General features: G+C 49.8%; 1 protein-coding gene across 1 annotated transcript in view; it reads left to right on the top strand.

Moving 5' to 3' along the window:
• Window positions 1–27,794, top strand: part of SMOX (spermine oxidase) — a 76,985-nt gene that overhangs the window by 37,459 nt on the left and 11,732 nt on the right. The window contains exons 2-4 of the mRNA XM_054172404.1: window positions 474–708; window positions 7,232–7,458; window positions 21,715–21,888. Of these exons, the coding sequence (XP_054028379.1) occupies window positions 501–708; window positions 7,232–7,458; window positions 21,715–21,888 (609 nt within the window). The 5' untranslated portion in view covers window positions 474–500. The remainder of the gene's footprint in view (window positions 1–473; window positions 709–7,231; window positions 7,459–21,714; window positions 21,889–27,794) is intronic.

The following is a 27,794-nucleotide window of genomic DNA, read 5'->3' as shown; positions in this document are numbered from 1 at the left end:
CTAACATCCAATCTGAATCTACCCATTTCTAGTTTTGCTCCATTCACCCTAGTCCTATTACTCCCTGACACCCTAGAAAGTCCCTCCCCATCTCTCTTGTAGGCCCCTTTAAGACACTGGAAGGCCACAATAAGGTCTCCTTGGAGCCTTCCCTTCCAGACAGAATAGCCTCAACTCTCAGTCTGTCCTTACAGGAGAGCAGCTCTAGCCCTCTAATCATCCTTGTGGCCCTTCTCTGGATACATTCCAGTACATTCAGATCCTTCTTGTACTAGGGGCTCCAGAACTGGACGCAATACTCCATGTGTGGTCTCACCAGAGCAGAGCAGAGGGGGAGAATCACCTCCCTGGCTCTGCTGGCCACGCTTCTCTTGCTGCAGCCCAGGCTCTGTTTGGCTCTCTGGGCTGCAAGTGCACAGCAGTGGCTCACGTTGAGCTACTCCCACAACGAGCTTGTCTGCTTTCTCCCCCAGGTTCCTTAGAAAGAGAGCTTGGACGGCATGCAAAGTTGTGAAACACCTGCAGACAGCACGGATGATCCTCTCAGTAGTGGCCTGCGGAGCAAGCGGCAGCCTCGAATAGTGATCATCGGCGCAGGGCTCGCGGGCCTGTCGGCAGCCAAGGCGCTCCTGGAGAGCGGCTTCACGGATGTAACCGTCCTCGAGGCCACTGACCGCATCGGGGGCCGCGTGCAGAGTGTGAAGCTTGGTAAGAGCCACCCCCGGGGCAAGGCTTTCTCCTGCCAGGGTGGGGGGGGGGTTATGTGTGTGTTTGTGTGTGTCTCTCAGCTTGGGGTGGCCTTGGGAAGGGGCTTTGTTGGTCCGTGCGCCTGCGCGGCAGGTGATTTGAGCTGGGATGCTGGCAGCAGTGTGAGCGCCTATGTGGCAGGTGATTTGAGCTGAGATTCTGGCAGCAGTGTGAGTACCTATGCAGCAGGTGATTTGAGCTGGGATGCTGGCAGCAGTGTGAGTACCTATGCAGCAGGTGATTTGAGCTGGGATGCTGGCAGCAGTGTGAGCACCTGTGTGGAAGGTGATTTGAGCTGGGAGCAATGTGAAGCCCTGGCCTCCTGTCAGGGTGGGAGAGTCAATCATTCAATCATTATGGTGGGAAAAGACCTTTAAGGTCCTCAAGTCCAACTGTAACCCAGCTGTTGTGACCACTAAGCTATATCTTCAAGCACCACATCTACACTCTGCTCGAACACCTCCAGGGATGATGACCCCACTGCCTTCTTGGGCAGCCTGCTCCAGTGCCTGCCCAGAGAAGGGCAACAAAGCTGGGGAGGGGTTTGGAACACAAGCTCTGTGAGGAGAGGCTGAGGGAGCTGGGGTTGCTTAGCCTGGAGAAGAGGAGGCTCAGGGGAGACCTTCTTGCGCTCTACAACTACCTGAAGGGAGGTTGGAGCCAGGTGGGGTTTGGTCTCTTCTCCCAGGCAACCAGCACCAGAACAAGAGGACACAGTCTCAAGCTGCACTAGGGGAGGTTTAGGCTGGAGGTTAGGAAGAAGTTCTTCACAGAAGGGGAGATTGGCCATTTGAATGTGCTGCCCAGAGAGGTGGTGGAGTCACCATCCCTGGAGGTGTTTAGGAAGAGACTTGATGGGGTGCTTGGTGCCATGGCTTATTTGGTTAGTGTTGGGTGATATGTTGGACTCGATGATCTCAGAGGTCTCTTCCAACCTGGTTAATTCTATCCTATCCTATCCTATCCTATCCTATCCTATCCTATCCTATCCTACTGCAGGAATGAAATTTTCCCTAATATCCAATTTATGTCTTCCCTGGTGCAACTTAAGCCCATTTCCTCTCATCCTATGGCTGTTTACTTGGGAGAAGAGACCAATACCAGCCTTAATCCAACCTCCTTTCAGGGACTCATAGAGGGCAATAAGATCTCTCCTCAGCCTTCTCCAGACCAAATAACCCCAGGTCCTTCAGCTGCTCTTCATATGGTGCCCTCCAAATCCCTCACCAGCCTCACTGCTCTTCTCTGGACACCCTTCAATCCTGGTGCCCAGAACTGAATACTGTGCTCAAGCTGTGGCCCCACCAGGGCTGAGTATGGGGGCACCATCACTTTCCTACTGCTGCTGCGCACTGGCTTTTGATCCAGGTCAGGATGCCACTGGCCTTCTTGGCCACCTGGGCACACTGGTGGCTCATGTTCAGCTGTCCACCAGCACCTCCCAGATCCTTTTCCACCTGACTGCTTTGCAGCCACTCTGCCCCAAGCCTGTAGTGTTGCTGGGGGTGGTTGTGACCAAAGCGCAGGACCCGCGACGTGGCTTTGTTAGACCTCAGCTGCCCAGTCTCGTGTATCTCTTTGGAGGGAGGGCTGCTCCAAACCCTCTTTCTATGAAATAAAGACCTTAATGATTGTTTTCACTTGTACAGGAAGAGCTCTGTGTAACAGGTCTGTGAAAGGCCTTCAGTGACTGAATAGCTGTATCAAGACAGTTTCCACCAGCTCTTTCCAGCTTGACTCCACCAGGAGCAGTCAGTAAATCTCCTGGCTAGTGACAGGGCTGTCTCTGGGTGACTTGCATCACTTGCCAAGTGGCAAGCCCTGAGCTATTCTGTTTCACAAACAGCCCCATTCATTTCCCTAGAACTAATTTACTGTGTAGGGTACTACCCACAGGGAATCAAGCTGCTGGAAAAACCTCCTTGATGTTGCTTTTCATCCTGATCTGCAGCTTTCCTACCTCCGTGGCTTCCCTTCTCAGGGTACAATAAAGGTGCAGACAGTAGCTATTTTAATCCTCTGTCAATTAGAAGCACTTGGAAAACCCCTGCCTGCAGGAGGAGTGGAGCAAACATTGCCCTTTGCAGCACAGTACTCTGTGGAACTTCCCCTGGTACCTAGAAGGGCACTGCCTGTCTCTTCTTCACAGGAGGCAAAAAGCTCCTCTCTTCTACTCAGTTGTCTTCCTGATTTCAAGTAACTGCTTGTGTTTCTGATCCCACTTCTGGATTTGTAAGCTCTGGCCTCTTGCTGCCCTCCCTTCTTTGTGTTTGCCAGGTGCTTACATCATTACTATATTTTACTTGATAAACTCCCCACAGTAAATAAACAGCCACGTCCTATGGACCTTTTGGAAGGGAAATGAATGGAGAGGCAGTTGGACAAACCTAAGCTGCAGGGTTTGAATAGGGGCACTTCACATTCTGCTGAGACTTGGCATGGAGGTTGAAAGGGGAAGTGTGTCCTTTGCTCACAATGCACTGCATTAAAAATAGCCTCATGGCTGTGAGAGGAGGGAAGTGTGAAAGACCTGAAGTCTTCAGGGAGTGACAGATCATCTTGGCAGTGCACCTGTGAAATGCTTTTGTTGTACTACCACTAGGACCAGTTCTCTCCCCCTTGGACACCTCCACTGGTTGCTGATATCTTTGCCTTTGCTGGGAATCTCCCTCCTGTTCATTAACACTTCTTTCATGTGAGACAGGAGCAGGTTTCTCAGTCTGGTGGAGTTCTTGCTGTTTATAGAATCATAGAATCATTTTGGTTGGAAAAGACCTCCAAGATTGAGTCCAACCATCAAGCCAACACCACCATGGTCAGTAAACCATGTCCCAAAGTGCCATGGCCACAGGTTTCCTGAACACCTCCAGAGATGGTGCCTTTGCTGGGACTCTCCTTCCTGTTCATTAACACTTCTTTCATGTGAGACAGGAGCAGGTTTCTCAGTCTGGTGGAGTTCTTGCTGTTTATAGAATCATAGAATCATTTTGGTTGGAAAAGACCTCCAAGATTGAGTCCAACCATCAAGCCAACACCACCATGGTCAGTAAACCATGTCCCAAAGTGCCATGGCCACAGATTTCCTCAGCACCTCCAGAGATGGTGACTCCACCACCCCCCTGGGCAGCCTGTTCCAGGACCTGACCACTCCTGCAGGAAATAAATATCCAGTGCAGGTTTGCAGAGCAGAGGTCTGGAATCCAAAGTCTTGGTCTTTTAATACCTTTCTTGAAGTGACAAATTATCCATCTTTCCATTGCTTCAGCAAACTATTCTCATAGAATCATAGATTATTGCACTGTGTAAGTATGGCAAACAGTTCCAGGGACCTGCTGGCATGTTTGTTTTTCCTTCCAAAAATCAGGTGCCCCATAAGATGGTGTTGGGTGATGGGTTGGACTTGATGATCTCAAAGGTCTTTTCCAACCTGGTCAGGTCTGGTCTGGTCTATTCTATTCTATTCTATTCTATTCTATTCTATTCTATTCTATTCTATTCTATTCTATTCTATTCTATTCTATTCTGTTCCACTCTATCCTATCCTATCCTACCCTACCCCACCCTACCCTACCCTACCCTACCCTAAGTAAGAGCTCTGTGCAGGAAGATTGTCAGTGTAGCAGAGAGCAAGCTCCTGCTGCTGCTGCTCTGGCATCTGATGGCTTGCAGGAGGGTTGCATTAACAAGGTGACTGTCACATGCATTATTGATGAGCTCTGCTGCTCTGCAGCAGTCATCTCTACCAGGCTGCCTGTGCTGGGAAGGCAGTGGAGCTTGTGGCACCTGAAATATCCACACATTTGTGGCTTGATGCTGCACACTGAAGCACATCTTTGTTTAGGTGCATGTGGGAATCTTTCACAGTCATGGTATGATTTGGGTTGAAAGGGACTTCCAATGCTCTGTTCCAACACCCCTGCAGTCAGCAGGGGCATCCTCCACTAGATCAGGTTGCTCAGAGCCTTGTTGAGCCTGACCTTGAATACCTCCAGGGATGGGGCTTCAACTCCCTCCCTGGGCAACCTGTTGCAGTGTTCCAGCACCCTCACGGTGCAGAATGTGTTCCTCACATCCAATCTAAGTCTCCTCTAATTTCAAACCATTGCTCTTGTCCTGTCACCACAGGCCTTTGTAAGCAGTCCCTCTCCAGCCTTGTTGTGGGGCCCCTTCAGGTACTGGAAAGCCACTATTAGGTGTCCCCAGAGCCTCAAGGCTGAGAATCACAGGATGGTAGGGGCTGGGAGGGACCTCTGAAGATCATCTAGTCCCAGAATACATAGCTTGAAGGGCAATCAGCATGCTGCTTAGTGAGGAGGTGGTTGTCTGCTTGAGAAGCAGGATACCTGGAGCTTCCCATGGAGGCAGCATCTCATCTGGAGAGCAGCATCTCTTGGAGCCTCCACCTGTTCAACTGTGTTACAGCTCAGTGCTGCAGTGTTGTTCTGCCTGAGCATATATTTACATGTTAAGCAGGCTGTGATGACTGGCAGCTGCGTGCTCCTTTCTTCATCAAGCAGCATCCTGTTACCTCTCCTACTTAATCAGGTGCTCACACACCTCTGGAGCAAGCTGCACAGCAGGCTGCTGGCTGGGATGCTGGGAGAACACAGCTTCTGCAGCCTTTGAAACAGCCAGCCTTGGACTTCAGAGAATCTCTATAAGGGTGGGTGGAGGACACTACCCAAGCTTATTTTTAGCATCTCTTTTCAGCTGCTGAACATCTCCCTGTGCTATCAGCCCAGTTGTGGCTGTGCTGGGGTTGGGGGGAGGTCAGAGCTCTGGTGCACAGCCAGTTAGTTGTGAGAACGGGAGAGAGTGGGGCTGACTAAACCCCTTGAGTTTTGCAGGCAGGGATTACAGGTGATGAAAACTAAATGCCTTTAGTGTTTGACCTGACTGTGCATCTGTTTGAAGAAGCTGATTTAAGTTTTCAAAGGCATAAATAATGCAACAGAACCTATTGACTCATTCGGGGAATGGAAATGCTTCATTGTGTTGCAGCTAATCTGAGGTGTACTTGTGAGTGACACACACATTTGATCACAGGACAAGGTTCAGTATGCAGGCCACTGTCATTATCCCAAGGCAATCCAGTTTTCCCCCTGTATTTCTTGCTGCAGATGCTTTTCTTTCTGTATTCATAGAATCACAGAATGGTTTGGGCTGGAGGGGACCTTAAAGATCATCTAGTTCCAACGTCCCTGGCATTAGCAGGGACACCTCTCACTAGACCAGGTTGCTCTGGGTACCCAGCTCCTCCTTTTGAATACAGTGGACATTTGAAGGCTTTAAGTACTCTATCCTATCCCTACAACTTTAATATTTCTGTAAGTATCTTTCTATGTCCTTTTTGCAGTAGTGCCCTGTGGCTCTTACAGCTCTTTCCCTTCACTAGCACCTGGCTTGTGCTGCAGCACCACCAGTGCATTCTCTGCTTCTTGGTCATGTTAAGTGCAGGTTATAGAATCATTAAGGTTGCAAAAGACCACTAAGATCAAGCCCAGCCTTCTACCTAACACCTCCAGGTCTCCTAGACCATGTCCCAAAGTGCCACAGCTGCTTGTTTCTTGAACACCTCCAGGGATGGTGAATCCACCACCTCCCTGGGCAGCCTATTCCAATGCCTGACCACTCTTGTAGGAAAGAAGTTCTTCCTAATATCCAACTTAAACATTCTCCTGGCACAGGTTTAGAGGAAATGGCTTAGAAAAGTGACATAGCAGGGACAGAGCAGTTAGGAACAGCCATGGTAAGTACTGGGAACCCAGAAGATTCTGAATTTCACCTTAGGTTTCAGAGGTTTGTCACTGGGGTGGGGGTGGGGGTTGGGGTGTACCTTTATTGGAAACACAGAATCATAGAGTTGTTAGGGTTGGAAGGCACCTCAAGGATTAGCCAGTTCCAACCCCCCTGCCATGGCCAGGGACACCTCACACTACAGCAGGTTGCTCACAGCCACATCCAGCCTGGCTGCAAAACCTTCCAGGGATGAGGCTTCCACCACCTCCCTGGGCAACCTGTGCCAGGCTCTCACCACCCTCATGGGGAAGAACTTCTTCCTAACATCCAATCTGAATCTACCCATTTCTAGTTTTGCTCCATGCCACCCAGTCCTATCACTCCCTGACACCCTCAAAAGTCCCTCCCCAGCTTTCTTGTAGCCCCCTTCAGAGACTGGAAAGCTACAATTAGGTCCCCTCAGAGCCTTCTTGTCTCCAGACTGAACAACCCCAACTCTCTCAGTCTGTCCTCATAAGAGAGGTGCTCCATACTTCTAATCATCCTTGTGGCCCTCCTCTGGACATGTTCCAGCATCCCATCCTTTGATCACTCTCTAAGCATGCCTCCTGCAGGACTGGTTTGAGGAGCAGAGAGAGCTGTGAGTGCCGCTCAGAAGCGCGGAGCGGTTGCCGTGGCTTCTTTAGGGTGGAGCGTAGCTCGCTGTCGGATGAACGCTGAGTGTCCTTGCTTGGTTCTCCCGCAGGGCACGCCACTTTTGAACTGGGAGCTACGTGGATTCATGGTTCACATGGAAACCCAGTCTATCATCTAGCAGAAGACAATGGCTTGCTTGAAGAGACTACTGATGGCGAGAGAAGCGTGGGCCGGATCAGCCTTTACTCCAAGAACGGGGTGGCTTACCACCTCACCAACAACGGGCAGAGGATCCCGAAGGATGTGGTTGAAGAATTCAGTGATTTATACAACGAGGTTGGTACTCAGCTGCTCTCTCACCTTGCAGATTGGCCTCAACCCCCTGGACCCCTGGGCCGTTCTAACGCTCTGGGTACTGGGCAAAGGTAGAGAACCAGTAACATGGAACTGTAGACTCCGTGAATAGGATACAATAGGATGGAAATGAATAGAATAGAAGAGGATAGAAGAGGATAGGATAGGATAGGATAGGATAGGATGGAAATGAATAGAATAGAAGAGGATAGGATGGAATAGGATAGGATAGGATAGGATGGAAATGAATAGAATAGAAGAGACTAGAATAGAAGAGGATAGGATAGGATGGAATAGGATAGGATAGGATGGAATAGGATAGGATAGGATGGAAATGAATAGAATAGAAGAGACTAGAATAGAAAAGGATAGGATAGGATGGAATAGGATAGAATAGGATAGACTAGACTAGGATAGGATGGAATAGAATAGAATAGAATATGATAGGATAGAATAGAATAGGATAGACTAGAATAGATTAGGATAGAATAGGATAGACTAGACTAGACTAGAATAGAATTAACCAGGTTGGAAAAGATCTTTGAGATCATCAAGTCCAACCTATCACCCAACACCATCTAATCAACTAAACCATGGTACCAAGCACCCCATCCAGTCTCTTCCTAAACACCTCCAGTGATGGTGACTCTACCACCTCCCTGGGCAGCACATTCCAATGGCCAATCTCTCTTTCTGGGAAGAACTTATGCCTAACATCCAGCCTAAACCTCCCCTGGCACAGCTTGAGGCTGTGTCCTCTTGTTTTGAGGTTTCTGTTGAGGTGGGAAGGACCTTTAAGATTGATGAGGCCAACCATTAACACAACACTGGCCTCATGCTGCTGTTGATCAGCACCTCCAGGTGCTTTTCCATCAGGCACTTTCCAGCCACTCTGCTCCAAGCCTGTAGTGTTTGTTTGTTTGTTGTGACCCAAGTGCAGGCCCCAGCACTTGGCCTTGTTGAACATCATCCCACTGGCCTCAGCTCATCAGTCCAGCCTGGCCAGCTTCTTCTCTCGAGCCTTCCCACTCTTAAGCAGATCAACACTTCCAACCCAACTTGGTGTTGTCTGCAAACTTACTGAGAGAGCATTCAGTCCCCTCCTCCAGATGACTAATGAAGGTAGTGAAGAGAAGTGGCCCAAAATATCTTTAATTCCTTTGCAACACATCAACCTCTGGTTTGCTCTCATCTGCGTAGCTATGGCCCACTTGTCCCTGCTGTGGGATTAAGTCACTGCTGCTAGGATGAACAATCTTTCCATATTTGTCATCCATGTAATCACTTCCAGCAACTATTGCTGGGGAGATCCAGTCATTTGCTTTAGAAAGTTGTGCCTTGACTGAAAGGGTGAAGGAGAGATCAAATTACTAAACAAAGTGGAGCGGAAAAACCTTAGCAACAACCAGCTAAATATTGTAGGCCTGTGACGTTTTATTGCTGCCCTAAATACCATGGTGTGTGCCAGAGCAGCCCAGTGTCCAGCAACTGCAACTCTTCTTACATCAGCAGGAAGGGGAAGGAACATCTTTTGTGGTAGACTCAGAGCAGTGTGGACTTCAAGTGATGGTTATTTTAGCTTTTGTTGGAGGTTCGGTGATGCCCTCTTCACGCAATCACAGAGTGCCAGGTTGGAAGGGACCCCAAGGATCACCTGGTCCAACCTTTCCAGGTCATAGTATCATAGTATCATAATATCATAGTATCAGTCAGGGTTGGAAGGGACCACAAGGATCATCTAGTTCCAACCCCCCTGCCATGGGCAGGGACACCCCACACTAGATCAGGCTGGCCAGAGCCTCATCCAGCCTGGGCTTAAATACCTCCAGGGATGGGGCCCCAACCACCTCCCTGGACAACCCATTCCAGGGCTTCACCACTCTCATGGTAAAGAACTTCCTCCTCACCTCCAGTCTGAATCTCCCCACCTCCAGCTTCATTCCATTCCCCCTAGTCCTATCACTACCTGAGATCCCGAGAAGTCCCTCCCCAGCCTTCTTGTAGCCCCCTTCAGATCCTGGAAGGCCACCTCGGAGCCTTCTCTTCTCCAGCCTGAACAGCCCCAACTCCTTCAGTCTGTCCTCACAGGAGAGGTGCTCCAGCCCTCTGATCATCCTTGTGGCCCTTCTCTGGACACCTTCCAGCACCTCCAGATCCCTCTTGTAATAGGGGCTCCAGAACTGGAGGCAGGACTGCAGGTGGGGTCTCAGCAGAGCTGAGCAGAGGGGGAGAATCCCCTCCCTTGCCCTGCTGGCCACACTTCTCTTGCTGCAGCCCAGGATCTGATTGTGTTTCTGGGCTGCAAGTGCACACTGAGAGCTTCTGTTGAGCTTCTCCTCCCCCAGCACCCCCAAGTCTCTCTCCTCAGGGCTGCTTTCCAGCCAGCCACTGCCCAGCCTGGATTTGTGCCTGGGATTGCCTCGACCCAGAGGCAGGACCCTGCACTTGGTCTTGTTATGTCATGAGCTGGCCCAGCAGCCTGTCAAGCTGAGGCTTAAAATTGCCCAGTGTAGGGGAATCCACTGCTTCCCCTGGGAGGTGATTCCAAGGTCTCACTGTTCTCATGGGCAAACAGTTTCTCCTGGAGTCTAATGGGACTCTCCTCAGCAGTAACTTGTCCCTATCACCCCTTGCCTTTTCCATGGGACTCCTTGTAGAAGGGAGTCTTGATCCTCCTGATAGCCACCCTCTCTGTACAAGTTCCTCTTCAGCTTAATGCAGACAAGAGCATCAGTATGTGACAGAAGAACCCAATAGGTACAAAACCCCAACCAACTAGAGACACAGAACCTGAACATAGCAAACAGAAGCCTGCAAGATGGAAATGAAGATGGATGTTTAGTGGAAAGATTAACCTCTGCTGAAAAAAAACCAAACAGCAAGCTAATGTTAGATGCAAATGGCCAAATTTATGTTGATGTAACCTGGTACTGGTGCTCTCATCTGCTGTTCCCTTCTCAGGGAAGATGGGGTGACTTCTGGGCACAGCAGAGTGAGAGAGCTGATTCTGCTTTCTCTGAGACATCACCTGGAGTACTGGGTCCAGCTCTAGGTCCCCCAACACAAGAGAGACATGGAACAGCTGGAGTGGGTGCAGAGGAGGGCCACAAAGGTGATCAGAGGCCTGGAGAATCTCTCCTATGAAGACAAGCTGAATGATTTGGGGCTGTTCAGCCTGGAGAAGAGAAGGCTCCAGGGAAACCTTATAGCAGCATTTCAATATCTGAAGGGGACCTACAGGGCAGCTGGGGAGGGACTGTATAGAAAAGCCTGTGGTGATGGCATGGGGGGCAATGGGTTGAAACTGGAGCAGGGGAGATGTAGGTTGGACATCACAATGAGAGTGGTAAAATAATGCAGCAAGTTGCCCAGGGATGTGGTGGAGGCCCCACCCCCCTGGAGACATTCAAGATCAAACCAAATGTGTCCCTCTTGGAGGTATCCCTGCTGACTGCAGGGGGGTTGGTCAGGATGACCTTTGAGGGTCCTCTGCAACCCACTGCAATCTGTGAAGCTGTGATTGGTGTTGGTTCTATCTGCTTTCCATGGAAAGATTAGGCCAGAGGCAGAGTGAAGTGAAAGGAGGAGGCATGGCATAATGCATTCTGATTAACTAACCCAAATTATTCCCCACACTCTTATACTGTCACTTATGAAATACATTTATGGAGGTGAGTACAGAACCTCTCATCCTCCAGGTGATGTGATTCATTCCAGGAAATGGGATCTCTCAGTGCATTATGTAAATGGAGGGAACTTTATTGTTTAACAGAGTCCTGGGGCAGTGAGGTTGTGGAGTCTCCTTCTCTGGAGAGATTCCAAACCCACCTGGACATTGTTGTCCTGGGCAAGCTGCTCTGGGTTGCTTAGCAGGAGAGTTGGACTGGATGATCTCCAGAGGTCCCTTCCAATCCACGCTATTCTGTGGTTCCATCATTTCCATCAGGCTGTAGCCAAGCCTAAACCCTCCAGATTTTCATCTTGACAATGATGAACCACCTTTTGATGCTTGGCTGAGCAGATTCTAGACTCAGGTTGCTCTTCATGTTTAAAAATATGCCCATGAACAGTTAGGAAGCCACCTGGAGCCTGTAAAGCATGATCAAGAAATGAGTGGGGAACAGAAAAAGAGGAATATCTGTTGTTGTTTTGTTTGGTTGGTTGGTCCAACCACTGTCCTGGGCCTCAGAACTAGTATCTGTGATGGGATGACACAAAAAGACTTGATGGGGTGCTTGGTGCCATGGTTTAGTTAGTTTGATGGTGTTGGATGATGGGTTGGACTTGATGATCTTGAAGGTCTCTTCCAATCTGGTCTATTCTATTCTATTCTATTCTACTCTACTCTACTCTACTCTACTCTACTCTACTCTACTCTACTCTACTCTACTCTACTCTACTCTACTCTACTCCATTCCATTCCATTCCATTATTCCATTCCATTCCAAAATCATTTCAGTTTCAGAGAGGAGTAGTTGGAATATTAAAGGAACCTTGTTATGGAAGGAATTCAGCAACCTGTGGCAGAGGGAGAATTTTTCTTGGCCAAAAGCCAGTGGAGCTAACTCATCTGAGTTCTCAAACACTGGATTAGGCTCCCCAGGGAGATGGTTGAATCTCCCTCCCTGGAGGTGTCTAAAAGCAGCAGAGATGGGGTGCTGAGGGCCATGGCTTAGCACCAGCCTTGGCAGAGTTAGAGAATGGTTGGACTTGGATGATCTGAAAGCTCTTTACCATGCAAAATGATTCTGTGATCTGAGCCACTTTTTCATCTCACTGGATTGCAAACAGAACCAGGGGAAACAGAGTTGACAGGTGAGATGTGTGCAGGGAGATTAACAGCAGCTGAGACTGGAACAGGGAGAGGATGCGGTGAGCAGCATCATTGATGTAACTGGAACACCTCCAAACGGCGTGCAGCGCTCCATGCTCATCCTGTCTCACAGATGAGAGGAAAATCTCCAGAGAGGGAGGGTGTCAGAGGCAGGCAGGCTCTGAACTGAGGAGAGAATACGAAGATGAGAGCTGCTTAGCTTGGAGGCGCAGCTGATACGATAAAGGCAGCGTCAGTGTGGTGGTGTTTTAGGAATGATCAATTGGGGAAATCAAGCCTTTTTAAAGGGTTTTAGTTTGGTGGTTTTTTTTTTAACAGCCCCAGAAAGGGGACAGGCAGTGACATGAGAGCAGCACATTAAAAGTTAATCTTCTTTACACAACACCTAATTAGCTTATCGTTGCCACAGGATATCTTTATCGCTAGGAGACGGAGAAGGCTTTCACACTTAGGCGTTGTAAAAATGTCCACAGCTACTCCCTGCCAGAAAAAATATGTGAGGGACAGGTTCAGCCAAGAAGAGGACATCAGCCAGCCTCTAGCTGCTGGTGCTGGGGAGGTGATTGCTCTCTTTTCCTTCGCAGTGAGCTGGAGTTTCTCCCAGGGGCGGCTCATCACGGAATCGTAGAACGTTAGGGGTTGGAAAGGACCTCCAGAGATCATCAAATCCAACCCCCCTGCCAGAGCAGGATCACCTAGGGCAGGTCACATAGGAACACATCCAGGTGGACTTTGAAAGTCTCCAGAGAAGGAGACTCCACAACCTCTCTGGGCAGCCTGCTCCAGTGCTCCAGCACCCTCACCCTTAAGTGCATCCTCACATTGAGGTGGAACTCCCTGGGTTCCAGCTTGCACCCATTGTTCCTTGTCCTATCACTGAGCACCACCATAAAGATCCTTTTGTCTTGACACCCAGCCCTCAGATATTTATAGTCATTGATTAGATCCCCTCTCAGCCTTCTCCAGACTAAACAGCCCCAGGTCTCTCAGCCTTTCTTCATAGGAGAGATGTTCAAGTGCCTTCATCATCTTTGTAGCTCTCTCCAGCAGTATCACAGTATCACAGTATCACCAAGGTTGGAAGAGACCTCAAAGATCATCAAGTCCAACCTGTCACCCAAGACCTCATGACTAGACCATGGCACCAAGTGCCACATCCAATCCCCTCTTGAACACCTCCAGGGATGGTGACTCCACCACCTCCCTCTCTCTCCTGAACTGGGGTTTTGTTGAGCTCCTTGTCCCAGCCTGTTTGGCCTGTTAGATTGGACCATCTGTGGTGATTTCATAGAGCTGACTGGAGGTTCTCCCCTGTGCTGCTGTGTAGGAAAAGTCTGGGCATGAAAAGTGAGCTGTGTGATCTCCTGACAGTCTCCAGTGAAAAAAGGTGGTATGGAACACAAGCAGCAAGTGCCTCAGTGCAGCAGGCACGTGGCTTTGGGAGCCTTTTCCTCTGCCACCTTAGGTGCAGAGCATGTCTCTCTTTACCCCTGCTGAGCCTGCCTGATGCATTTCTGGTTTGTGTTTTGTTGAGACCCTTACTCCTTCAGGACTTTCTCTCTTTAATTTTCATTAGAGTCTATTCTGTCATTATTGTTTTTTTTTCATTCCTGGCTGGCCAAGAGTCTCTTGATTTCCCTGGTGATGAAATGGATGCTGGGGAGGAGCAGGAGCCATTTGCTATTCAGTTCATAGAGTGATAGAATGATTTGGGTTGGAAGGGACCTTAAAGATCATCTAATTCCAAGCCCCCTGCCATTGGCAGGGACACCTCCCACTAGATCAGGTTGCTCAGAGCCCCATCCAGCCTGGCACTTGGAGCCATGCTTTAGCTGTCAGGAGGTGTTAAGTATTAGGTAATAGGTTGGAGTTGATGATCTCTGAGGTCTTTTCCAACCTGGTTGATTCTATGATTCTACAGGCCGGATTGCTCAAGGCCTTGCCCAGCCTGGCCTTGAACACCTCCAAGGAGGGGGCATCCACAACCTGTTGCAGTGTCTCACCACACTCACTGTAGAGAATTTTGTCCTAATCTCCAGTCTGACTCTACAGCTCTACATCTCTGGTTTTGGAGGAAGCAAGTGTTTTGAGAGGTTGTCCAGGATAAAAAGATGACCAAAATCCTGAAGTCGGGCTCCTCCTCTACCTTGTAGGAGCTCCCAGACCCTTCTCAGCCTCAGCAATCCCTCCCTTAGGTCATTCATCTCTGGCTTCATCTCCCCCTTTAGAAGAGGCTGAGCTAGCAAAGGCTGTGACACACACTGTCCTCACTTGACAAGAAACAAAAACCCCACCAACCACCACCCACAGGACGGATGCAAAGCCTGCTCAGGGCTGGGGCTCTGGCATGGGCAGTGGAAAATGTAGTGCTGAATGAACAGGACTAACTTTGTCAGGGCTTCAGTGGCTGCACAGCCGGCTTCCTTCCCCAGCACTCACACACTGCCCTCCTGCTGCTGCAGCTGCTGCCATCTGCTTGGGCTCCAGCATGTGCCTCCAGCTCTGCTCCTCCAGCTGGATCTCTCCCACCCCAGTTATCTTGTCATCTGGGCACCAGACTCCAGTGAATGCAGAGAGCGGAGGGTCTCCCTCGGGTGTTTCACCTGGGTCTGTGGAGTCACCAAAGCTGGAGCCTGGCAAGTGAAGCATCTGCTCTGTGCTGAGTTTCCCTGGTGCGAGGCAAGGCACCCCAGTACCTCCAGAGCTCTGCCTCACTGGTTCATTTGGAAAGTCCTTAGGCTTTTTCCAGGCACTTGTCCAAGCTTTCTTGGCTGGCTTCTTCCACTTCAATGGAAGTTTTGCTGCTTTTTGTTCTCAGGAGCCTGAATTTTTAATAGCTGTAGGGATGGCTGACAGAAGCCTTTATTTGGTTGTGAGCAGTAGGACTGCACAGCTCTTCTTTTCTCTAGCAGAAAGGTCCCTACGAGAGGCTGCTGCACTGCACTGAAGTCAGTCATGATCAGTCACAAACTTGAGACCAAGGTGACCCAAATATTCCTCTGTGAGAGCACTGAAAACCCAGCAGAGCCTGCAAGGAAGGTCTTCAGTACTGGAGAGCAGTTATCTGCATTTCCACCCAGGTGTTGCACCATAACAAAGAGCACTGAGCCTGCTGATGACAGGACAGCTCTCCAGCCACTCTTGTTTTAACACTGTCCTCCTTGAACCATGGACTGTGCTGGTCTGGCTCTGCTCAGGGTCAGCATCAGTCCACTTGGTCAGTCTCTCACAGGAAGGGGACACTAGCACTTGGAAGGGTCACCAAAGTGTAATTGTGCACCCCAAGAATTCATAGTGTTCCCACCTTCCTCTCCACTCCTGCTGGGAACATAGAATCAGAGAATGCTTTGGGTTGGAAGGGACCTTTAAGGGTCATCTAGTCCAAACCCTTGCAGTCAGCAGGGGCATCTGCAACTAGAGCAGGTTGCTCCCAGCCCCAACCAACCTGACCATGAATGGTTGCAGGCATGGGGCATTTACCACCTCTCTGGGCAACCTGGGCCAGTAAAAAAATCTTCCTTCACCCTAGTCTGAACCTCCCTCTTTCAGTTTCAGACCATCACTCTTGTCCTGTCACAACAGACCCTGATAAAGAGTCTCTTCCCAGCTTACTGATCAGCTCCTTCAAGTCACTGAAAGGCCACCAGAAGGTCTCCCTGGAGCCTTCTCATCTCCAGGCTGAACAGCCCCAATTCTCATAGCCTGGCCTCACAGCAGAGAGTTTCCAGCCTTTTCCTCATTGCTGTGACCCCGCTGTTTTGGGTGGATAACTGGGGGAATCCCAGTTATGACCCTTGAGGGTAATCCCTGCAGCTTCCCTGTCTGTGTGTAACTGCTGGGAAAATGCAAACAGGGGCAAGTGACCTCGGAGCAGCTCTCCTGCCCCTGCTAAGTCTTCATTTCACTCTCCAAGGAGGTTTTTAAGGCCAGCTGCCAGGTATTAGCAAAGGGTGAGCGGGAGGCAGTGAGCTTGACAAGTGAACTGCAGGTGCAGCATTGCACTGCTTTGCCTGCCTGATTATTTTGCAGTCCTTCAGCCAGCCTGATGCAGAAAAAGTGCCTGTTTTGACTTGGTCTTTTCAGGCAGGATGTGCTCCCCAAAGGCCTGCTTCACAGGAACCTTCCCTTTAACAATCAGCTAATTAATGGCCTTGTTATCTGTCAGCTTTCTCCTGTGTGCTACACAGCTTCTGGGGGTGGGATGCAGCCAAGGAATGACAAAGTTTTCCACCCTTCTCACTCCCCCTGCCCTGTGCTGGGCTTCCTGCCATCCCCAATTAAGCTCCAGTGCCTTGCCTTGCATTATCTTAGAAAGCAGCACCAAAGGGCCACCGAGAGTCACCGTCCCCTCCCTGCCCCTCTATGGCAGTGACAGATGTGTGGCCTGCTAACAGCCTTCACCTATCTCTGCTGAAGGCTTTTTGCTGCCTGGGGATTAAGTCACTGCAGTTTTCAAGCCAAGTGAGGAAAAAGACAATGCCCCAGCTCGTCAGCAGTGCTGACAGGAAGGAGCATGGACTGGGATGTGCTTTCCTGACCTCCTTCAGTGCTGGGGGACTTCTTTATTTAGATTTGTTCTTCCTAAGAGGCTGCCTCTTCCTGTGCTGGAGGAGCATGGATGTAGTAAACACATGGAGGTGGAAGCCTGTAGGTAACAGAGAGGACATCCTTGCTGGAACCCACGTTCACTGCAAAGACCCTTGGTTGTGGGGACCAAAGGTGTAAGCTGAAGTGAAGCCATTTTCATGGCCATTCAATTAACTCCTTTTAATTTCTGCCCTTTGGCCCCATTTCTGTGCAGGATTTTATGTAAACCCTCAGAATTAGCAAAGGAAATCTGCTTAGAATGAAGAGCTGCTTGGGGTGGATACAATCACAGACTGGTTTTGGTTGGCAGAGACCTTAAAGACCATCCACTTCCAATGCCCTGCCATGGGCACCTTTCACTAGAGCAGGTTGCTCAAGACCCTGTTCAGCCTGACCTTCTACATTTTCAGGGAGGGGACTTCCACAAACTCTCAGGGCATCCTGTTCCAGTGCCTCACCACCCTCACAGTGAAGAATTTCTTCCTAATATCCTGTCTGAATCTCCCCTCTTTCAAAGGCATCACTACATGCCCTTGTGAAAAGGCTCTTTCTTGCTTTCCTGTACCCACCCTTTAAGTACTGAAAGGCCACCTGAAGGTCTGCCTGGAGCCTTCTGTTTTCCAGGCTGATCAACCCCAAGATTCTCAGCCTGTCCTCACAGCAGAGGGGTTCAGGCTCTGGGATCATTTTTGTGGTCTTCTTTGCAAGCCACCTGAGCAGGTCTGGGCCCCAAAGCTGAGATGCAGTCAACATCTTTTGCTTCTGCTGATGGTTCTTGCAGACAGCCCATTCCAATGGCCAATCTCTCTCTCTATGAAGAACTTCCTAACATCCAGCCTGAACCTCCCCTGACACAGCTTGAGACTGTGTCCTCTTGTTCTGGTGCTGGCTGCCTGGGAGAAGAGACCACCCCCCACCTGGCTACAACCTCCCTTCAGGTAGTTGTAGAGAGCAATGAGGTCTGCCCTGAGCCTCCTCTTCTCCAGGCTAAGCAACCCCAGCTCCCTCAGCCTCTCCTCACAGGGCTGTGCTCCAGACCCCTCCCCAGCCTCATTGCCCTTCTCTGGACACTTTCAAGTGTCTCAATGTCCTTTTTAAACTGAGGAGCTCAGAACTGGACACAGGACTCAAGGTGTGGCCTAACCAGTGCTGAGCACAGGGCACAATGACTTCCCTTCTCCTGCTGGCCTCACCATTCCTGATGCAGGGCAGGATGCCATTGGCCTGCTTGGCCCCCTGGGCACACTGCTGGCTCATGTTCAGCCTACTATCAACCAGTACCCCCAGGTCCCTCTCTGCCTGGCTGCTCTCCAGCCACTCTGACCCCAGCCTGTAGCACTGCATGGGGTTGTTGCACCTTTCACCAGGCTCATGGAACTAAAGCCCCTGAGCTCTCTCAGGAACCCTTTGTCCATCACATTGGGATGAAGTGGCTGAAGGTGAATGTTTTTCAGATCTCACCTCTGCCTGTTCCCTGTGACCTCAGAGGTGGTCCCATGGGCATGAGGATGCTTGCTGTTAGTGTGAGCAGTTTCCTGCCCAGGGAAGGAAAGCTTTGATTGTTTCAACTGCAGACAGTACAATCCTACTCCTACTTGATTAGAAACCTGCCTGCAAAGGGATGTGCAGGGAACCTTTCCTGTAGTTTCTTCCATAGGATGTGGTCACTGCATGTCTACAGTAAAGGATATCTTTTGAGTGTCTGTTGGATTCTTTTATCATGACAATATAGCTCTTACTGAAGGACTTCCTCCTCCATCTAAACATGAGGAGGAACTTCTTTAATTTGAGCACTGGAGCAGGCTGTCCAGAGAGGTGGTGGGGTCTGCATCTCTGGAGACATTCAAAACCTGCTTGGATGCTTTCCTGTGTGAAGCTGCCTTGGCCAAGGGGGTTGGACTGGATCTCCAGATGTCCCTTCTGACCCCTACCACTCTGTGTTTCTCTGACTTTGCTGTTGCTTCTCCTCTTCCTTCTTGCCTACAACAATTTTGTCTTCTGCTCCTCATCAGATGGTTCAGCAGCCTCAAGAAGGGAAGAGTAAGGAAACAGCAGGGCTTGTGAGAACAACTGATAAATCCTGGTGGTGGTTATCCTCACCTGCTGCCTGATCTGTGGGATGACAGCTATAGGAAAGGCCCCACTCAGTGTTTGCACCACAGAGAATGTGCATCTCTGCCCTTTCCTCTGTTGGGCAATGAAGGATACAATGGTTAATAACAACACCCCCATGGCTCACTTACCCTTTCTGGCCAAATGGTAGCTGGGTTTTAGCACAGCTTTGCTTGTCTTGTGAATGTGTTATCTGCTTACACTCTGCAAGCAGCTTATCAAAGCTGAGCTGAGTTGTGCTGACACAAGGTCTGCAGCTGAGGCCTGCTGGAAGTGGTCTGGGCCTCAGAAATCAGCAGACCTGAGAACTGTGGGATGCTGGAGGGCACTGGGGAACAGACAAGGCACTCTTTGCTTTCCTTTGTTTCACTGCATGTAGGGCATTGGTCTCCACCTTTCCTGTCTGCAAGTGTCCTTGGCAAGGCTCTGCCCCACTCAGTGTCTGCAATTTCCCTCTGTCTTCACCAGTTCTACTCATTTCTCTTGTGATTAGCTCCTTGGGTTGGTAATTTATTTTCCCCTTTTCTCATTGTTTCACTTATTTTCTGATTCAGTTTCCTCCTCATGCCTTGTTTGTCCTTATCTACTCCCTGTCCTCCAGTCACTCACAGACCTGCTCTCTCTCACTCTTGCTGCTGTTGTCTTTTTTCCTCACCCTTCCTCTTCACCCCCTGTCTTTTGCCCCCTCAAATTCACTTTATTGTTAAAACCCAAGTGAAAACCAAGCTTCTAGGACAATAAAATAGGGAAGAAACCACACCCTGGTGAATTAGCTGTATCAGCAGAGCCTGTGTTGGCAGAGACCTTTGAGATCACCTAGTTCCAATCTCCTTGCCCGTAGGCATGGATGCCTTCCACTAGATCACGTCACTCAAAGTCCCATCTAACCTGGCCTTGAACACTTCCAGGGATGGAGCATCCACAACTTCTCTGGACAACCTGTTCCAGTGTCTCATCACCTTCACAGTGAACAATTTCTTGTTAATATCTGAATCTCTTTCACTGTAGAACCATTAATCCTTGTCATATCACCACATTCCCTGATGAAGAGTCCCTGTAGCCCCCTTTAAGTACCGAAAGGCCACAAGTAGGTCTCCCTGAAGCCTGAGAATCATAGAATCAATAAGGTTGGAAAAGACCTCAGAGATCATTAAGTCCAACCTATCACCCAACACCTCATGACTACTAAACCATGGCTCGAAGTGCCACATCCAGTCCCTTTTGGAACACCTCCAGGGACAGTGACTCCACCACCTCCCTGGGCAGCACATTCCAATGGCCAATTCCTCCTTCTGGGGAGAACTTTCTCCTTATCTCCAGCCTAAACTTCCCCTGGCACAGCTTGAGACTGTGTCCTCTTGTTCTGGTGCTGGCTGCCTGGGAGAAGAGACCAACCCCCATTTCTTCCCATGTCTAGGCTGAGCAACCCCAACCTCGTAGCCTGTCCTCATAGGGGAGATCCTCAGTCCTAATGATTATTGTCATGGCCCTCCTCTGGACCTGCTCAAACAGCTCCATGTGTTTCTTAAGCTGGGAGTCCCAGAGCTGAACTCAGTACTCCAGGTGGAGTCTCATGAGAGTGAAGCAGAGGGGGAGAATCACCTTCTTCCTACCAGGCATATTTACTTTGGAGTGGAGCTTCTCAGTATGCCCATATAATCTGTCTCCAAAAAATGATCTTCAGTTGTAATCAAACCACCTCCAACAGGAAAAGCTCACCAAGCAGGCTCATAGCTCTTCTGCTTGAAAGAGTGCTGTGCACCCCTGTGGTGTGATAGAAACGAGAGGGTGATACCTTCTCCACAAGCAAGTCATTAATGGGATGAGTTGCACTTCTGGGAGGCACCTTTGAAAGCTTTCCTGTGTTAGAAGATGCCTCAGAGTTTTTCCATGGAAGTGAAGAGCCATGTTTCAACTGCAGGCTCTTCTGGTAACATTAGAGACAGAAGTTCAGATCACTCCAGCCAGCTGTGAGCAGGAGGGCAAGGTGGATGGTTGGTTTAGATTGCTATTCTATTCCTGTTGGAATGGAATGGAATGGAATGGAATGGAATGGAATGGAATGGAATGGAATGGAATGGAATGGAATAGAATAGGATAGCATAGGATAGGATAGAATAGAATGGAATGGAATGGAGTGGAATGGAATGGAGTGGAATGGAATGGAGTGGAATGGAATGGAGTGGAATGGAATGGAATGGAATTAACCAGGTTGGAAAAGACCTTCAAGATCATCAAGTCCAACCTATCACCCAACACCATCTAATCTACGAAACCATGGCACCAAGCACCTCATCCAGTCTCTTCCTAAACACCTCCAGTGATGGTGACTCCACCACCTCCCTCAGCAACTACCTGAAGGGAGGTTGTAGCCAGGTGGGGGTTGGTCTCTTCTCCCAGGCAACCAGCACCAGAAGAAGAGGACACAGTCTCAAGCTGTGCAGGGGGAAGTTTAGGCTTGATCTTAGAAAGAAGTTCATCACAGAGAGAGAGAGATTACCCATTGGAATGGGCTGCCCTGGGAGGAGGTGGAGTCAAGGTCCCTGAAGGATGAGGGACGAGGCACTTAATGATGTGGTCTGGTGCATCAGTTAGGGTTGGCTGATCAGTTGGACTTGATGATCTCAGAGGTCTCTTCCCACCTGGTTGATTCTGTGATTCTGCAGTGAATCACATTGTCCACCTTTCTGCCCTGTCTCTGGCAGGTCTATAACCTGACTCAGGAGTTCTTCCAACGAGGTAAACCAGTCAATGCTGAGAGCCAGAACAGTGTGGGCGTCTTCACACGGGACGTAGTGCGCAAGCGCGTCAAGGCCGACCCGGATGACACAGAGGCCATCAAGAGGCTGAAACTAGCCATGATCCAGCAGTATCTGAAGGTGAGTATGCAGGGCATTGTCTCTTGGGTTTAGCTAAGAGCACACCTTTGACACTATCAGTACAGGCTGGGGGGTGGGGTGTTTGTGATGGTTTGGCCCACCAGCGTTAACAAAACCTCGGCTGGCTCAGTCGGGGAAGCAAAGGGAAGCTGGATTTACAAGCAATAGCTACACTTGCATTGGAATGCAATGAGTATGTACAAATACACAGGATTTACAATGTTACACAGGTCCCCCTGCTTCCCCCCTAGCCTTCCCTCCCCTTTCTCATAGAATCAGTAAGGTTGGAAAAGACCTCAAGGATCATCAAGTCCAACCCGTCACCTCATGACTACTAAACCATGGCACCGAGTGCTACATCCAATCCCCTCTTGAACACCTCCAGGGATGGTGACTCCACCACCTCCCTGGGCAGCACATTCCAATGGCTAACAACTCTCTCTGGGAGGAACTTTCTCCTCACCCCCAGCCTAAACTTCCCCTGACGCAGCTTGAGACTGTGTCCTCTTGTTCTGGTGCTGGTTCCACAAACTCTCAGGGCATCCTGTTCCAGTGCGTCACCACCCTCACAGTGAAGAATTTCTTCCTAATGTCCTGTCTGAATCTCCCCTCTTTCAAAGGCATCACTACATGCCCTTGTGAAAAGGCTCTTTCTTGCTTTCCTGTACCCACCCTTTAAGTACTGAAAGGCCACCTGAAGGTCTGCCTGGAGCCTTCTGTTTTCCAGGCTGATCAACCCCAAGATTCTCAGTCTGTCCTCACAGCAGAGGGGTTCAGGCTCTGGGATCATTTTTGTGGTCTTCTTTGCAAGCCACCTGAGCAGGTCTGGGCCCCAAAGCTGAGATGCAGTCAACTTCTTTTGATGGTTCTTGCAGACAGCACATTCCAATGGCCAATCTCTCTCTCTATGAAGAACTTCTTCCTAACATCCAGCCTGAACCTCCCCTGGCACTACCTGACACTGTGTCCTCTTGTTCTGGTGCTGGCTGCCTAGGAAAAGAGACCAACCCCCACCTGGCTACAATCTCCCTTCAGGTAGTTGTAGACAGCAATAAGGTCTGCCCTGAGCCTCCTCTTCTCCAGGCTCAGCAACCCCAGCTCCCTCAGCCTCTCCTCACAGGGCTGTGCTCGAGGCCTCTCCCCAGCCTCGTTGCCCTTCTCTGGACACCTTCAAGTGTCTCAATGTCCTTTTTAAATTGAGGGGCCCAGAACTGGACACAGGACTCAAGGTGTGGCCAAAGCAGTTTAATTAGAAGGAAATAGAAATGAGATGTGAGAGAGCTGGTTGGTCTTATCTGCAAGGTCAGCTGGTAGCGATAAATCCTCCCAGCCAAAACAGAAGCAGAAAGCAGCATGCCAGCGGAGGAGGAAAAGAATGAATGTGGGAAATGAGACTGCTAAGGGTCCCCTTTCACACATCTGGCCAATGAAATGAGTCTGGAATAATCTTTTGTTTTCCTTTTTACAGCCAGCTGTGGGTTTGTTTATATTTCTTCACCCTTCTCCTTGAAAATCTGCAGCTAACTTTTAAAGGCATAGCCTGAAACCATCACAGTGTTAGAAAGCAGCTGTGTGGGAAAGGGCTTGGGGGTGCTGGTGGATGAGAAGCTGGACAGGAGCAGGCAGTGTGAGCTTGCAGCACAGGAGGCCAATGGCAGCCTGGGCTGCATCCAAAGCAGTGCTGCCAGCAGATCCAGAGAGGTGATTCTGACACTTTGCACTGGTGAGACCTCACCCGGAGTACTGTGTACAGGTCTGGAGCCCTCAATGCAAGAAGGACATGGAGCTGATGGAGAGGGGTCCAGAGGAGGGCCATGAGAATGATCAGGGGGTTGGAGCACCTCTGCTATGAGAGCAGGCTGAGGGAGCTGGGGGTGTTCAGCCTGGAGAAGAGGAGGCTCTGGGGAGAGCGAATAGCAGCCTGGCAGTACCTAAAGGGAGCTACAAGAAGGATGGGGAGAGACTGTTTGCAAAGGCCTGCAGTGACAGGACAGGGGGCAATGGCTTCAACCTAGAGAAGGGCAGACTGAGATTGAATATCAGGAAGAAGTTCTTCACTGTGGTGGAGCACTGAAGCAGGTTGCCCAGGGAGGTGGTTGAGGCTCCTTCCCTGGAGAAATTAAAGGTAAGACTTGACAAGGCCCTGGGCAGCCTGATCTAGCTGGGGATGTCCCTGCTGACTGCAGGGAGGTCAGACTGGATGGCCTGTGGAGGTCCCTTCCAGCCTGGACCATTCTATGATTCTGTGACACCAGGCTAAGCCTGGTTCTTCCTTGGGATGCTGGTGAGACACTAGAACAGGTTGCCCAGAGACATTGTGGATGCCTTATACATGGAGTTGTTTAAGACCAGGCTGGATGAGGCTTTGAGCAACCTGCTGTAGGGGGAGATGTCCCTAGACACTGAGGATGTGGGTCTTGCTTGTGGCAAGGGGGTGGAACTGGATGGGTGGTCTTTAAGCTCCCTTTTAACTCAAGCCATTCTAGGAAGTCTTTGAATTGCTTCCTGTGGTCTCTTACAGCCAGGGCAGTTGGTGCTTATACTTTTCTTCCTGAGGTGCATCCCAACACAGGGGGCTGGAAGAAATAACACCTTTGCTCTTTTTTCTTCTTCTTTTCTTGCCTAAAACTTCCACCTTTCTAATTAAAAAGGGCTTTCCTGAGCCCTGTTGGATTTTCTGCTGTGATTTAATGTTTTCTTAACCCCCTGAAGCTACTCATCACATTCTTTATAGTAAAGCCTTCTCTTGTGCCTCACACCTGGGACCCTGTGATCCTTCCTGAGTGTCTTTTACTCCCTTCTGCTTCTGTCCATATCTCAGAGACCAGAAGAAATGTCACTTTGATACTGGTAATTTGCTGAAGAAATCCCCAGATAGCCTTTGAAGGGAAAGCAATACAATCAAAAGTGGATTGTACAATCCCATGTCCTAATCATCCTTCCTCACAGCTTCCCTAGTTCTTTTGATCTCCTTGATGTCTTGGCCTAAATGAGATCTCTGTGGGATGAGGGTTTAATGCTGCATCAAGCACTCCACAAGTGTAACAGTCATTTCTCTTTTAATTATAATGACTTAAAGGCTTAGGAAATGAGGCAGGGGAGGCAGGCAGCATTCTGTGGATCTCAATCAGTGTCTGCAGGTGGGAAGCTGAAACAGGGAGAAATAAAGAGCTAAAGAGCCTCACAGGAGATCTGTGATAAAACTGAGATTTGGACCTGGGTATCCTGAGTGCTCTTCATAGAATGGCTTGAGCTGGAAGGGACCTTAAAGATCACCTAGTTCCACCCCTCACTGCCACGGGCAGGGACACCTCCCACTGGAGCAGGCTGCTCAAAGCCTCATCCAGCCTGGTCTTAAACACTTCCAGGGATGAGGCATCCACAATGTCTCTGGGCAGCCCATTCCAGTGTCTCTCCATCCCCACAGTAAAGAATTTCTTCCTAATGTCCAACCTGAATCTACCCTGCTGTAGTTTAAAGCCATAGCCCCTTGTCCTATCACTACAAGCCCTTGTAAAAGGTCCCTCCCAAGCTTTCCTGTGGCCCCCTTCAGGCACTGGAAGGCTGTTCTAAGTTCTCCCCAGAGCCTTCTCTTCTCCAGGTTGAACAGCCCCAACTCTTGCAGCCCTTTCTCATAGGAATGGTGCTCCAGATCTCTGGTCATCTTTGCAGCCTCCTCTGGACCCTCTCTAACTGATTTGTGTTCTCTTGTGATATCTCAGTGTCCTAACCCAAGTGTATCACAGGCTGCTTCCACAGCTCCCCCATAAAGCTGAGTTAATGACTGTGTTACCCACCTGACGTCCCCTGTGCAGACAGCCTTTGCCATGTGCTGGAGCTCTGGCTTTCCTGGTGCTTGCTTCTGTGGTTGCTACAGGTCAGCACAGCCAGAAACTTTTCTGCAGGTCTTGCAAATCCCTTCTCATGTGTAAATACCTGAGAACAAGAAAGCTCCTGATGCTTAAGACTGTCAGATCAGAGTGGCTGCTGAGTGAGCAAGGATTAGCTGGTGTCTCAGGCAATCCCTAGACAGGTGGTTGCCTGTTTGTCTACCTGGCATTTTTCCTCCATGGTTGAAAGAATCAAACAGCCACCACTCTTTGCCATCTTCATAATGTGGAGTGGCCTGCTGGAACACCCAGGCAGGCTGAAGGGCCTGTTGAGTGAGTGTCCAGGCTTGCCAGGCTTCCAAACACAGTCCTTAAAGTCTGGAAAGGCCTGGAAAACTGACCTAAGGCTGAGGCAAGAAATTAGGATAGGATAGGATAGGATAGGATAGGATAGGATAGGATAGGATAGGATAGGATAGGATAGGATAGGATAGAATGGAATAGAATAGAATTAACCAGGTTGGAAAAGACCTTTGAGATCGAGTACAACCTATCACCCAACACCTGATCAACACTGATCAACTAAACCATGGCACCAAGTGCCGCAGCCAGGCTCTTCCTAAACACCTCCAGTGATGGTGACTCTACCACCTCCCTGGGCAGCACATTCCAATGGCCAATCTCTCTTGCTGGGAAGAACTTCTTCCTAACATCCAGCCTGAACCTCCCCTGGCACAGCTTGAGACTGTGTCCTCTTGTTCTGGTGCTGGCTGCCTGGGAGAAGAGACCAACCTCCAGCTGGCTACAACCTCCCTTCAGGTAGTTGTAGAGAGCAAGAAGGTTTCCTCTGAGCCTCCACTTCTCCAGGCTAAGCAACCCCAGCTCCCTCAGCCTCTCCTCCAAACCCCTCCCCAGCTTTGTTGCCCTTCTCTGGACACCTTCCAGCAACTCAACATCTTTCCTAAACTGAGGGGCCCAGAACTGGACACAGGACTCAAGGTGTGGCCTAACCAGTGCTGAGGACATCACTGTCATCTTCTCTTTGCCTTCAGTGTTTAATTAGTGTGCAAACCATTGTGACTCTGGTGATCTGAAGAGTTTATGGTCGCTGTGCCCCATGTGTCAGTATTGTCATTGGGAATTCACCCCAGGACAGGGCAAACATCCTGCCTTTCTTCCAGGGATTGGGGAAGGACTTTTTACAAGGGCTTGTAGTGATAGGATGAGGGGCAATGGCTTGGAGCTGGAAGAGGGGAGAATTAAACTGGAGATGGGGAAGAAATTCTTTCCAGTGAGGGTGGTGAGACACTGGAACAGGTTGCCCAGGGAGGTTGTGGATGTCCTCTCCCTGGAGCTGTTCAAGGCTAGGCTGGATGACGCCTTGAACAACCTGGGCTAGTGGGAGGTGTCCCTGCCCATGGCATGGGGATTGGAACTAGATGATTTTTGAAGTCCCTTCCAACCAAAGCCTTGTGTGACTCTATGAAGCTTTGGCTGTGGAGGTCCCAAATCTGGAGCTTCTGTAACCACACAAGTGTCTCACATGTGGCATTTCCCTTTCCTGCCTTAGCCGGTGCCTGCTGCTCTGAGTCCCCTCACCCTCAGCAGATCATTAGCTTGCTGCCTGCTGCCTGCTTGACAGCATGCTGAAAGCTGCAGGCAGCAGGGATAGCTGCCAAAAGCCTTCCGTGGCTCCTCATGGGCATGTTTATTACCATGGGAAAAAGCATCTGATTAACATAGCTCCAGCTTCTGTCCCTGCAGCACCAAGCAGCCAGTCCCTGGCCAGGACAGTGGGTTTTAAATGACAGCAAGCAGGCAGAGCTGTAACCAAGAGCCAGGCAGAAGCAAAGACACCATCTCTGAACTCTGGCTGATGCAACCAAAGCTGCTGCACCTTCTTACCATGGCAGAGCACTTTCTGTGACTGGAAGGAAGGCTAAGGATTGATTTTTTTTCAGCCCTTATGGCCAAACACTTGTTACTTAGCACAAATGATGTGGTTTAAGAGTGGGGTTCAGGACTCCCAGCTTGTGCATCTCCTCTGCCCTTGGAGGCTCCAGGAGAAAACATTTC

The sequence above is a fragment of the Dryobates pubescens genome, chromosome 23 (assembly GCF_014839835.1).
Source record: "Dryobates pubescens isolate bDryPub1 chromosome 23, bDryPub1.pri, whole genome shotgun sequence".
Taxonomy (NCBI): domain Eukaryota; kingdom Metazoa; phylum Chordata; class Aves; order Piciformes; family Picidae; genus Dryobates; species Dryobates pubescens.
Note: the sequence above shows the minus strand (reverse complement) of the source record. Positions and strands in the feature narration are given on the sequence as shown.